At 38.0% G+C, this 14,619-nt stretch overlaps 1 protein-coding gene across 2 annotated transcripts in view; it reads right to left on the bottom strand.

Annotated features, from left to right (window-relative positions):
• TRAPPC10 (trafficking protein particle complex 10) overlaps positions 1–14,619 on the bottom strand; it is an 89,336-nt gene that overhangs the window by 40,545 nt on the left and 34,172 nt on the right. For both annotated transcript variants that reach the window (XM_034753787.1, XM_034753776.1), the window contains exons 5-11: positions 13,067–13,262; positions 10,843–10,954; positions 9,382–9,629; positions 7,722–7,868; positions 5,642–5,756; positions 4,187–4,263; positions 680–771 (exon numbers count right to left, since the gene is read on the bottom strand). In XM_034753787.1, the coding sequence (XP_034609678.1) occupies positions 680–771; positions 4,187–4,263; positions 5,642–5,756; positions 7,722–7,868; positions 9,382–9,629; positions 10,843–10,954; positions 13,067–13,262 (987 nt within the window). The remainder of the gene's footprint in view (positions 1–679; positions 772–4,186; positions 4,264–5,641; positions 5,757–7,721; positions 7,869–9,381; positions 9,630–10,842; positions 10,955–13,066; positions 13,263–14,619) is intronic.

Here is a 14,619-nt window from a genome sequence, read left to right as displayed (position 1 = left end):
CTTAACTGCACATTGGTTTACCTTCCAGTGTAATTTAATGTTGAGCATATTGCAATTAATAATAAAAACTCATTAACACATACAGTATGTGTTGGAAATCACGTTAGAAAACATGCCTGAAAGCTTTTTAGCCTAGAGTACGTGCAAGTATCATCAGTCGGTTAATAAAAACAAAAAGGACGGATGGCTCAGGGCCAAAAATTCACTACTAACTGCTTACTCAGCACATCTGGATAGTTATCTTTATTATTCCCCCACTCCACCCCAAAAAGGGAGGGGGCTGTAAATTGTTGCATCCATTTTCTGTGCAGAGTTCTTAACTGTGGAACTCATTGTCCTCCTGGGCACAGCAGAGCCTAGGGTGATTTTTCCCAGGCTAGTGAGGAGGTGACCAGTTGAAGAATATAGGATGGCTAGCGGTCGGATTGCCTGATTATTATTTTGGGTATCGCAGTTTGGCATGACAGATTATTAGTGTATCTCGTTAATTTTTTGTATTATGTATTTTATTACTGAAAGAAAACCTATTTAGAATACTTGTATTAAGAGTAACTGGACTATTAAAAAATTCTATTGTTAAATGCACCTTTCAGAATACATTTAATTTCTCTTACAGACTGTGTCCAAGTTTTTCAACACTATGGTATTTTTAGAAGACATTTTTTAAAAATTCATTTACATATAAAACTCTGCTAAGTCCTTTCCAACAAGTTTAGCCGAGCGAATTCTTCCAATATTTGTGTACATTTCAATGATGGCATGGGACAGATCCTGTTTAAAAGTAAAGAAACAAGAATGTAACAAGTGCAAAACATGGAACAGAAAAGAATTCACAAACCAAAAAACCCAATGAACAGCTCAAAGTGAACATAATTATATGCTGATTTTTGTATAAGATTTTGTTTAGCAATTGTACACATAAGATACTTCACAAGGGAAATGCCACACAATTATGCTAGTTTATTTGAAGGTACAATTATCTTAAAATAAAAATGTCTTGAAACAAGTTATCAATTACTACAACAACTGAAAGAAACTGGAAAACTATTTTTTTGGGGGAAGAGGGGGCCGCGCAGGGGCGCAGATTTTCTACACCTGGTAACACTGCATCTAAGTAGCCATTACTGTTTCCCCTGTATAATCAGTAACCCTCTATATCAGTATTACACACAGCAATAGAGAAAGAAACATCTTTTGAAATAGGACAATGAGATTTTAATACCACAAAAACTGACAGGGATTAAGGGCAGATGTAGTACTTGAAACTACTTCTAACTCATTTTTAAAGTGACTACATTTCTAGGTGACAGTATTCTGTTACCCTCTAGGCTAGATTTTTGTGCATCCTGTTCACATTTATCAGATCATTAAAAGTTTGTACAAGAGCCTTGTCATTTGGGTTTCTAATCAAACATTATGCAGCACTACTTGGAAATGTGTGCATGTACTGCTGGAGTGAAAGATCATGTAACTGGTCCTATTCTGAAATAAATTTAATCTGAATGTAAGAGGAACCTCAATCAACAGGTACAAATCCCAAACAAAGAACTAAGAGTTAAAGTTGTACATAGATATATTTTAAAACATTTATACAGTTAAATAAATAGTTTGAGGTGCTCTGCTGGAAGATAAGCAACCCAGAGTTAAGGTTCCACAACCAACCTTGAGCCCCATTCCCTACACATCCACAACCTGCTGTTCAGTCTCCTTAACCCCCCCCCTTCCCCCAGCTAAATTTCTAATATGGCTACAGACCTCTCTCCCCCGAAAACCACCAAATAGATCACACGTTGGCAACCCCAACTCCTTCAGTCTCCTCATCCACTCTGGGCCACAGATACCAACATTTTGTATCATTCTATCCATATACAGGTTAGAAACACAATCCTCCCTTTCTGCTATGTTCTGCAACATTTCACCTCCCACATAGCCTAAAGACAGTCTTTCCCATTCAACGTTTCACAATTAAGATCTTCCCTGTCGAGTCTCTATATACAGACTAAAACCCCGTCTTTCGCTCATTAACATCTCATAATGGTTTTAGACCACCCTACAGATGGGGTTCTCAAGTTTCATTCCACGACCCCCTTCTGACAACAAAAATTACTACACAATCTCAGCAGGGAGGTACAATGCCTGAGCCCAACCAAACCCCGCTGCCCTGGGCAGGAAAGGAGTGAGGAGGAGAGGATCTGAAGCCCAGCCTGTAACCCCAGACAGTGGGGCTTGGGCTTTGGCCCTGGGATCCAGCAAGTCTAATGCCAGCTCTGGCGACTCCATTAAAACAGTTTGAGAACCACTGAGATAGATCAAACAAATTCCTACCTTGTCAACTGTAGACATACTGGCTATAGACACCTCAGTTACATACACACAAGATAGGAGCCAACATGTGTGTAGTAGAATTTACATTTGATATGAGAAAGTTTCTAAAATTGTTGTGACTGGTTAATCTTTGTTAATTAGGACACTACAGAATCAGGGAAAGTAGTTCGTGGAGTTGTAGCTCAGCATTTTCTGACTTTCAAAATTAAAAAACCCTCCAACACTACTTAAAGTGTATATGAATATTTCAAAATTTTTCAACATCCAGAATTCTTAGTTTTAGTTGAAAATTTCTTTACTTTTCTAATTTTGATTAAATTGATATTATCTTGATATTGTGTTGTCAGTAACTAGAAATGTCTCGTTATAAAAATATGAATGTGCTTTAATTTCCAATTATATTTATTGATGCAACTGAGGTTGGAAGTATATACACTTTTACAGTGTGCACTAATTACTTGTATGCATTAGAAATTCAAATAAGTTCTGTGTAGCCAGAAGCACAAAGAAATTTCACTAATGTAACTTCCAAGCTCTGCAGGCATTTATTTATCTTACAATTTCTTAAGTTCTGCAAGATCTCAGAGATTACTAGAGACCTTTACAAAGCTCTCAGAAGTTCAATTCAAATTTTTGCATTGTCATTCCAAAAATTTACCAGTTTACCAATTTGCATTAGTTCTTACTGAGAAATAATGTAGAACATCAAATTTGAGGTGTTTAGACCAAACCCTTTTTGAGATACTTTCACAAAACTGAAAAAGGGCACAATTTTCAAAGTCTCATATTTTAAAAGTTACTTGTTCAATTTCCCTTAACCTCTTCCATACCAAATGTCACTAGCCTAACAGTATGTACAAGTTTCAGGCACAAGGAAGCTTTTTCATAAAGAAAAAAATTGGGTGACATGAAAAGTCTGACTTAATACTAAGTAGCTTACAAATATAACTACAGAATTATTACCGTGGCTCCATAAGAGAGAAAAGGAGATACCACATTACAAACAAACAAATTATGATTCTTTAACATACAACTAAGGTCTTGATCATTCAACAAGATATGCTATGCTGAGTGTCATCAGCTTCAATGGGACTAACATTATACTCAGGAAAAAAATCCCATTGAAGAGCAAAGCGTAAGAAAATTTCCCAAAAAGCTGGATGCAAATATCAGCCTGTTTCCTGAACAGATCTAATTTATCCATCATGTAATCTAAGATCAGAATAATATATAGTTTCTGAAAGTATGGCCAATTTTTTTTAGAACAAGTTACAAATCCATTTACATTCCCATAGTAATAGGTATTCAAGTTAAACCAAAAATTTCAAAACCTCGTGCCTAATGTTAGGCTCCCAACTCCATATTGTGACAGTAACTAAAGGATAGTGCGCACATTTGAATGTCAGGGTATGTCTTCACTACCGGCCGGATTGGCGGGCAGTGATCGATCCAGCGGGGGATCAATTTATCGCGTCTAGTCTAGACACAATAAATCGACCCCCCGAGCGCTCTCCTGTCAACTCCTGTACTCCAGCTCGGCGAGAGGTGCAAGCAGAATCGACAGGGGAACGGCAGCAGTCGACTCACCGCGGTGAAGACACCACGGTAAGTAGATCTAAGTACGTCGACTTCAGCTATGTTATTCACATAGCTGAAGTTGCGTAACTTAGATCGATCCTGCCCTCCAGTGTAGACCAGGCCTCAGACTGCATAAATGCTGGAATACAGATTTGAGACCTTAACATTAGGTACCCAAGGTTTGAAAATGATGGCCTTAACCATTCCATGAATATGCATAATATGTTCACCATTTTCTGTATGTATATTTACTACAGTGTAAATTCTTTTATGCCATACTTACTAAGTAGTGTTTTTCAAAAGCTTCTACAGATGATAAGGCCTCCTTGAGTTTCTTATAAGGACTCTGTGCGGTGTTGGCTTCAAAAGAAAGTGAACAAGATACTGACTTACAAACAGATTTTTGTTTTAACATGCAATAATCAAATGTAGAGAGAGAACAACATTATTTTTACGTTATGTGCTACAGTTAAAGATAGTCCAAACTATTTAGGTAACAATCTTGTTTTTTCAAATTCTAAATTAAAATGTCTAGTTAACAGGATTTATTTTACTGACCACTACATGTGCTGCTCCAGTCAAAATTCAAATGACATTACAGCAGCTAAGAAAACTTCCCTACACTGTTTTAAAAATACTGTTCTATATCACATTCACCAAAATCTGTCAGAACATAAAATTATATTTAGATACTCCCCTGTATCTTAACAAGGTTAATACTTCTCATACTTACCCATTTTAGGATTTATAAAAAAACAGTATGAGAAGCTTCTGTACTTTATATTAGAGAGACAAAATAGGCGATGTAATGTCTTCTATTGGACCAACTTCTGTTGGTGAAAGAGCCAAGTTTTTGATCTTACAGAGAGCTCTTCTTCAGGTCTGTACTTTATATGGTATTTTAGTCTCTCAAATGACTTTAAACTGTTGCATTCTACTAGAAAAGTCTGCAATACTGGAACTTAAAAAAAGTTGTTTGGTTTAACGTCTTTATGTCACTCCAAACACTTGGTGAGGGAAAAAAACTACCAACTGCAGCAAGTCAAAAATTATAAAAGGGAAAACTCGCTTTTAATGGAATTGCAGTAGACTGCATATTGCTGGATTCCCTTTCACTCATTATCCCACCTGCAAAAGTAGAATTACATCTCAGCATTTGGCAAACAGTACAAATACACTAATTGTACTAGTAGATATTTAACATATGGAATTTTTTCCATTAATTGTTTAGAGATTCAGACTAATAAAGAAGCAGAAAGCCAACTAAATCTATGTGGTTCTGACTAATACAGTACAATTATGTCACTTTATAGCCCTAGTTACATACAGGGTATACAATATCAGATAAGGATTCTTCTGTTTCATTCTCAAACTGAATTTTAATTGTAAGGCTTGTAGTAGGAGCAGTAATAAAAGTATAATTCAGAACCAAGAGTGATCAGAGATGTCTGCTGTGGCACCTTATAATGTTGATAAATTGAATATATACTGGGAAATCCACACTCCGCATTAAAGGGTTATAATTAAAAAAAATAAAAATGAAATACACACTATACCACTCAAAGAACATATGCTCCCCCCTTTTTCCTTTACCCCCTACAGTATCACGTGTACATTTATCCACTTACAGAAGTGAACTTAATTCTCCCCATCGAAAGATCTAATATAAGAGGGAAGCCACCACATATTTAAACAGATAGCAAGGTATTACATAAAGTATGTACATTTTTGGTAGTACCTGTTTCAGGGCGCTCTGCTCCCAAGCCTGCTAACAGATCAACTGTTCTGTTAAGATCTTCTGAATTAGGTCCCTTTTCTGACACAAGTCCACACAGGTAACCAAGGGATTTTAGCTATGGAAATAAATACAAGCCATAAATAGGTTTCAAAAAGTTGCGAATATCCACACAAAAAGCCTTGCTAACAAATGTCTTCCACATCATGACTCCCAACAGATCAGTACAGGATGTTTTGATAATAAATACTATTGTCATATTACTACACTTATAAAACCTTTATTAAAATTGTCCCCTCAAGGGACAGACAGGAGAGCCTTCTAAAAGTGGCTGAACATTTTACTTGAAAAGCTGAAAGGAATCTTATCTAAGACTACATTATATTTATGAGTAAATAACTTTTGGTATTAAAGACATTAAAAATGTAAACACTCCGTACTTATTTTTATAAAACATCTGAAATATCGATACTTATTAAACCCAAGGGTTTGGGTTTTTTGTTTGTTTGTTTTTTAATGTATAGAGAACAACTTTGATCTGTCTGGCAGTTACTAACAGACAGGTTCATTTAAAATACCAGGTTTAGAATATTTAATTAGTGTTGTGTTTCAGTAAAAAAATTAAACTACACAACTGTATGAAGTCCAGAGCCTCCAATGTACGGATTGGATGGATATACAGGTTGAAAACTCATAACACATATAATTATATAATGCTGTATGTGATGTGAAACATTTCTTCTTGAACAGAGTGCCATTAAAGATGTAGGTGAATAGTTACCAATCATCATGGGACTGAATTGGGGGTAATTTTCTAAATTGTGTGTTAAAGGATACTATCTGACTGAAGGTCAACCCTGGTGATTATTTTCTGATGTGAAGAATTAGATTGTCATTTTAGCATAATAGAGGTTACTGATCAACAAGTTATCCAATCTATTTTATAATAGGGTCTCATTACTTGTCTTGCCCCTCGAAGTAGTAAATTTCACACTGTGTGGACTAATATTTTCTTTTAATGGTTCTAAATGGACTTTTTGTAATCCCACCTCATTTGCTGTTTTGCCATTGGTTCTGGTGCTCTTCACTCCATGCCTCTAACACTGCAATCCTTCTACAGACTAACCTCTCCCTGCCCATTATGTTTCTCAACATTCTCCCTCCCCATTTATCCACTCCACCAATTATCTCTTCAACCCTATTTCAAAGCCAAGGGTATCCCCAAAAGTTTTAATATAAACAGTTATACATTGTAATAATGACTTGAAGTAGCCTGATATACCCATCACCTCCTTGACTATTTTGCTTGTATGTTTTTCCATTTTATCTTTTAGCCTTGCCTTTTCAGGATATAAGCTCTTCTGGGTGTGGACTGTCTTCCTATGTTTATACAGCACCTAGAACAATGGAACCCTAATCCTGATGGGGGATTTTAGGAGGTACCATATTATAAACAGAGTAAAAATAGTAATTAATAAAAAGAAAATGTGAGAAAGTTCCCAGCAACTTGGGAGAGTAGCAGATAAGTGGGCTGTTGACGCTAACATTGTCAACAGTGAGAGTCAATTATTTCTACTGTAATTATACAACAGCCATGATTTCTATATTGTAACCAGATTTCTACAAAATCCATAATATGCTGGAAGTCTGGGGGAAAATCAAAATATAAATAAAAAGTTTGGAGGGGTGGAGGCTCTCATTCAGCTCAGGGTTTGTTCTTTTGCAACACATTCACAGCAACCTCCTCCTTTCAACTGACAGACTTCGTAGGTTCATATCAAAGCTAATCGGCACCACTACTGATTAGCTAGAGTAGTCACTGCTTAGCAACATGAAGCACTTCTTTTCCCCTCCTTACATCAAAGAGCTGAGCATGTGCTTAAGTATTCCCAGCCCTTGCCTCCCAATGAAGAAATAGAAAAAATGTAAACCTGATTATGTCAGGTAGCACGACAGAATACTACCAGACTAGTCTACAGATCAGTGTATTAAAGAACTTCTAGATTCACAATAAAACATGTCCCAGTTTGACACAGAGCCATGGCACATTTCAAGTGATGTCTCCGTAACTGAGCTTGCTTACCTTTTCAGTGGCATAGGTCCATAAGCCAACTGTGTGGGAAACATTGGCATCTACTTGTGCTCGGTCACAGCAGCCTTCTATTCTTTGTAGGACCTCTAAACAGCTCAAAAATACCCAGCAATCCAAAGCTCCAGGAGGAACAGAGACCTGAAGATGAACAGTAAAGGTCATTGAGAAATGAATAATTGCTTGATCATATTAGGACATAGCTTGAGAGACTGGGGAAGAGGTGCACTGCATGGGAAGTAGCTTCCATTTAAGGAGATTTAGAAGACTGAGGGCTAGTGTACACTACCGCTACATCAGCGCCGCTGTAGCATGTCTGAAGACACGCTATGCCAATGGAAGAGTGCTCTCCTATCCGCATAATTACCCCACCTCAACTAGAGGTGGAAACTATGTCAGCAAGAAAGCATCTCCTGCCAATATAGCGCTGTGCAGACACCGCTTTAAGTTGATGAAACTTATGTCGCTCCGGGGGGAGGGGTTCACACCGGAGTGACATAAGTTACATCAACTTAAATGGTAGTGAAGACAAGCCCTAGGATTGCTCAATTTGGAAAGGAGTAAGAAAAATCTGATAAAAACATATTAAACAACAAATGGTATAAATACATCAGGAACTCCTACTTACTCTGTGTTGGGATACATGAGCAATGTGACAATCAAATTCTAAGGCACCGAATTTAAGGTAGAGAAGAGGAAGTGTTTTTTAGTGCAATTAATAATTATCTCATGGAGTTTTCACTACCATGGTATCTTAGAAACAATCAGAAGGATTAACTTTGATTAAGAATAGTATCTGCAGTTACAATAGCAAGGACAAGATTAATAAGGAATTAATCACAAGCTTGAGTCAGGAAGACATTTTCCCATAATGACTTAGTACTGTTCCTGAAAACTGATATATGATCAGCATACTAATACTTAACTTTGGTCATCTTGTATACAATGGGGATGATCAAAATTTGTCCCCCCAGCATACCTGATAAAGCCACGGTATAACACTAAGATACAGTAGTAACACACACAGTTCTGAAGTGAGCTGCTGACCCACATATCAAGAAGATAGCCTTCCTGCCCTATTCCCCACACAACTATACATTTGTTACCACATATAAGTTAATTATTGGCTATAGATCAGACATTGGTAATGAATTCAGGAAAGAAGCATATGAATGACTATCAGCTTCATAGTACTTTTATATTAGTTTTTCAGATAAGGCTCAGAACATTTTAACAATACAAGACAATCATAATGCTACCTCCAAAAAAACAAACCTTTATGCAGTCTCCATCCGTATGGCTACACATCAAAGAAAACCCCATGGCTGCCCCATGTCAGCTGACTCGGGCTCGCAGGGCTCAGGCTGCAGGACTGTTTCACTGCTGTGAAAATGTTTGGATTCTGGCTGGAGTCCCTGCTCTGAGATTCTCCCACTGCACAGGTCATGATCCTCCCAGGTAAATATTTATTTTAAAAATATAGTAATATATATGTAATATTGTAGCATTATTACAATTAGAAATTTTTACACCATTATGTTGATAGTACACTAGCAGTGCTAAATGTGTCAGCGGCGAGTGACAACTGGACAGAAACCTCTGTTATTAAACAAGAGATGTTATTTACATAATGAATTATATTACACTAACTCACTTCTAGTAGCTTAAGCTCCTGCACGCAATTGTGAAGAAGCTCTAGTGCTCGCTGGGACACTTCCCACGGTCTCTGTAGGAAGATCAGCAACGTGCACTGGCGAGAAAACAGGTAACTGCGCAAGTCTAATAGAGTGGCTTCTTGATTCTGAATTAGCTCTCGTTTCTCCATATCTATTGGTTTACGGAGAATCAACCCATTCCAGCTCCGCACTGGTTGGCAGAAAAATGTCAACCAATTTGCTCCATCTAAGTAAACAAATATACAGTTAACATCCAAACCCATTATTTTAAAGTAAGGTGTTTTTTTTTAACCCCACAAACAACGCAAGGGCCAATACCTATATAAGCAGCCTTATTTTCAAAAGTGGCACCCACACTCCCATTACTGACTCTAAATACTTAAAATTAGGCACCCAATTTTCAAAATGTTGACCTAAATGTCTTACAGCTTATAGCTGTCAGGTAATTGGTTTACAATGCATTTCTGGATGATTAAAGTAAATCTCAAGTGAAATTACAGAAAGCTGAGCAACTTTATCTGCCTGAGCACCCATTAATTACACCTCACCATGATAGGTGTGTCCCTTATTTTAGTCATATCTGCCTTTATCCCACTAATTCACTATAAGTTATTTGTCAAGTGTTCCATACATCTTTGTATTTTTACATCTACACTTAGTGGTATCTGAACACCTCATGTTGTATTATGAAATATCATAACATCTTATTTATACAAAATAATTGATTTCACATTACTTGACACATCTCAAAAGGTATATATCCCATGTTATTGCCAAACTGAAATGAACTCAAGTCTCACACTGCTTGTAGAAAACAATTTATATTAAATATACAAGGAAAGAATTGTATACATATGCATTAACTGGGCATGGCATAACACTGCAGTATCTAGAATTCCTTAATGTATCTAATTTGAAAACCACTTTTTAGCCAATGTCTAAGGTAGCCTGTAATCATGCATGTTGTTTAAAAAAATCATATTAGATTCAATGGGAAGCCTTCAAAATAGCATACAGGAAGATTTGATTTTTAATGACTCAATAGCAAGCTTTGGGAACAAGCAGCAGCACCCGGGCCAGATCAAGACATAGGTATGTTAGACCCATGGCTAGGACCCCAATTCTTGGACTCACATGAGACCAGAATCTCAGCTTTCATGATGTTTCTAGACCTCACGGATGCAAAGAAAAGCTTGAACACACGACCAGAGTATAACTGTTGCCTGTCAATCTGGAGAGAGCATGAAACAATAGCTCTAAATATCATGAAGTGTCTCATTCATCTTAATTGAAATCTGCTGCCACCCCAGGAAAGGGTGTGGCAGAACCATACAGGCTGTGCCTAGGGCCCTGTTTTACTCTAATTTGGTCCAGAGCAGAACAGGGAGTGGAACTACTAATCTGCTGCACACATTCACTTGTTGATTTAAAGCACTTACCACCAGCACCAAAGTTAACAACATATTGAGAGAACAAGGCATCAAGTTCATCATACTGCACCAAGGCATCTTCAAACTGCTGCAGCATTTCAAAGACAAAGGCCAGCTCTTCCTTTTAGCACACAGACAAAGAAAGGTACAAGTTATCAAAATGTGTTGCAGTCAATATTGTGGATTTTAAAAGTTAACTGAAAAGGACTCACTAACCCAAAAGGACTTCTCCAAACTTGTCTCTGAGGGTTTGAATACCCAGGACAATGTAATGTTACAATTCATTATACTGCTATAACTCCGCTGATGGACACCCTAATTCCAGAATAAGAGTGCCTTTTTCCTGGTTAACCTATACTGCTTCCAAAGCTAAATGGGAAAAAGAAACTACAGTAAGCCTGTCCACATGGAAAAAGTTATAGTGGTATAATTATACTGGTAATTTTTTGCTGTACAGACAAGCCCTTACTCACTATAATAAAATATTTAGAACAAGCCTTAACTCTCAGGAAGCTCATAAAACTCACCTCTTCCAGAAATCACTGTTGATGTACTTATAATTTATTCATTCTATTTGTATTATGGAGACACTAGTTGCAGCTCTACAATCAGGGGTGGCTCTATGTTTTTGCTGCCCCAAGCACAGCAGTCAGGCAGCCTTCGGCGACGTTTCTGCAAATGATCTGCCGGTCCCGCGCCTTCGGCGTACCCGCCGCCAAATTGCCGCAGAACCCACGGGACCAGCGGACCTCCTGCAGGCATGCCGCCAGAGGCTGCCTGACTGCCGCCCCCCACGGCTAGTCGCCCCAGGCATGCACTTGCTGCGCTGGTGCCTGGAGCCACCCCTGTCCACAATTAAAGTTCAGCTTTACACTTAAAGCAGGGATTCAACATATGTTATGTATGAAAAATTCCACCTATTCTCCCCCAAACAACAGCGTTTACTCCATAGAATAAACTTTTTGGGAATTTACAAGTAAATCTGTTAATGAGTTTAACTAATTTTAACTCCTAAACAGGTCCTTTAAGAAATTTAGCACTTGGTGTCACCTTTCTTTCCATCTTGAATAGGGTTAACAGAATAATGCAAAAGCTTTGAACTTCAGCCTACGCCCCTACATGACTACAAATTAGGTATTTAGTATTTGTGGTTTCAGATAACACTGAATTTTAAGACATTTGTTTTTCTTCTCTTCTCCACTTCTCATCCCCACTGTCATCATAAGCAGAGTTAAGGCTTAAGCATGTTTAGTTTTTTTTTTTTAAACTTTAACTGATAATTTACTGTGTTCAACACACTTAGGTTTGGGATAATTGCAACAACATCCACGTAATACGTATTTTATCCTAAATTACTGATCTGTACACACCCTCAACTCCACCTTAATGAGACTTCTGTCCAACCACCTGGTTTTGTGTTATATAATGAGCTGGGGCGGGGCTTGGCGGGGAGGCGAGAAGTCTCAAGAGGTGGTGGGACCGATCTTACATAATGCAAAAACTCAAAACTATATGGCATCACACATGGGAAATACCTTCTAGTCTACATTTTAAGAGAAATATTCTAATCAAATCAATCCCTGATGTTGTAATTTGAATGTGCAGTTTTTTCTGTAAGTGTTTAAATGTTTACAAATCAGATACATTTAGGAGTCATGCAGATCGGGAAATTCGAAACATCTGAAAACAATTCTCTCCAGAGAATTACATGATTCCATTTTAAAAAATAACTTTAAGGTCATTTATACTCTGATAACATTCTAAGCAAAAGAAAGTTTAGTAATATGTAGGGCACAATGGTGTAATATTTTAACTAGAAGGGTTCATTTGCACAGCCATAATATATTTTAATTTTTAAAGACTTACACAAAGGCAATGGAACAACTAATAAAATGCTTATTAAAAAAAATCTGTGCTCACAACTAATCTATAGCCTTTCTGCTACCCAAGGTCCTAAGACACATAGAAGCCTGAACAGATCTTGCAGGTGAACACAGCACCACAAAAACATTGCAGGCAAGAAGAGTGACAAGTTTTGCCATAATACTAGCCTCCATATCTTTTAAAAAGGAGAGTGATCTTAAAAAAAAAAACCAACAAAAATTTAAAAAAAAAAAGAAATGGCAAAAAAAAAAAAAAAAAAAAAAAAAAAAAAAAACATACAGCCAAAAAGAATGCTTTCAACAAAACAAAGGACTAAAAACATTTTAAAATTTCTTCTTTAAGTCTGTACCTGGACCATGAAATACTCGCAAAAACTCCACCCTGGCTCAGTCCTCTTCTCCCTCAAAGTTCTCATGTCATCTTCAAACTTGCCTAGATTTTTGGTAAAAGACATGAGAAGCAGCGTCCTGAGTTTTGTCAGGAAGGCGTTCCAGGATTCCTGAGAACGGGAAGAGTCTTTCAAGGGGTCAGACAGTACCACACATCTGTAAAGATATTGATGGAAATTACTTTGTGGGAATAAAAAGTAACATCCAGACAAACTTATAATAGCCCCTGCAATTAACTACTGTAAACAATGTCAAATCAAAACAGCAAGGAAACTCAGATTTCCATTCCACATCAATTCAAGACTTATTAGTAAATGGTATGAACAAAGGACAGACAGTCAATGGAGGTAACAAATAATAGCGTTAAAATGATAATGTATATTGAACAGCCTTGTACTGTAGATAGAAAGGAAGCATTCGTTGGGTAGGCGGGAGGGTCCTGACACCTGTCAGGAATGGTCTAATTATTGCTTAGTCCTGCCTTGGCAGGGGAGTGCAAAGGACGATGTATCGAGGTCTCTTCCAGTCCTACACTTTATGATTTTATGATAGGTTTAGAAAGAAATTTAAATCTGTGTTCCACAAGACAGGAGAGATTACAAAATGAGTATTCTATATTTTCAAAATCAAAAATATGTTTTAGAAATCCAAAAAACACAAATAAAGCTCTGCTGTGTCGGCTCCTGGTGTAAGGCTTTATGAGTCACGGGAGCAAGAGGTAGCTGGGGTTTCCACTACGGGCATTTGCACATTCCCTGGTGGAATGTTCTGGTCTGGAAAGAAAATCCCAATATGCAGCTTTCTATACAGTCTAGTGTTCCGAAAGATGCGTGCATCATGCACCTTCCCTGACCACTCTGCACTGATGTCAGTCAAATGGCCCCGGTGATCCACCAGCGCCTGCAAGACCATGGAGAAGTAGCCCTTTTGGGTTGATATACTCTGTCACGATATGGTCTGTGGCCAAAATTGGGATACGAATTCTCCCCTGCAATTAGGGAATCTCATTGCCTCAAAGTCATCAATTATTTGTCCTGGACATTACTGAGAGTCACTGTCCTTCAAAGCAGAAGGTGATTAATGGCCCAGCACACTTGCATCACCGCAGCCAACTTTACAACTCCAAACTGGTTTACAACTGACTGGTAGCAGTCTGGAGTTGCCAGCTTCCACACAGCGATCGCCACTCGCTTTTCCACAGTGAGGGCAACTCTCATTCTGGTGTGTCTGCACTGCAGTGTTGGGACACGTTCCACACACAGTTCCAGGAAGGTGGCTTGGTGCATACATAAGTTCTGCAACCACTGCTCGTCATCTCATACATTCATCATGATGCAATCCCATCACCCAGTGCTTGTTTCTCGAGCCCAGTACCAACAGTCCACCATGGCAAGCTGGCCCATGAACGCCTGCAGCAATTTTGAATTATTTGTTTCCATGGCAGACAGCAGGGCAGGCATCACCGATTCACTCTGTCACAGCTCGTGAAATACTGCAAGACCAGCCACACTGT

Source organism: Trachemys scripta, chromosome 1 (genome assembly GCF_013100865.1).
Source record: "Trachemys scripta elegans isolate TJP31775 chromosome 1, CAS_Tse_1.0, whole genome shotgun sequence".
NCBI classification, from domain to species: Eukaryota; Metazoa; Chordata; order Testudines; family Emydidae; genus Trachemys; species Trachemys scripta.
This window is presented reverse-complemented; position numbering and strand designations above follow the sequence as displayed.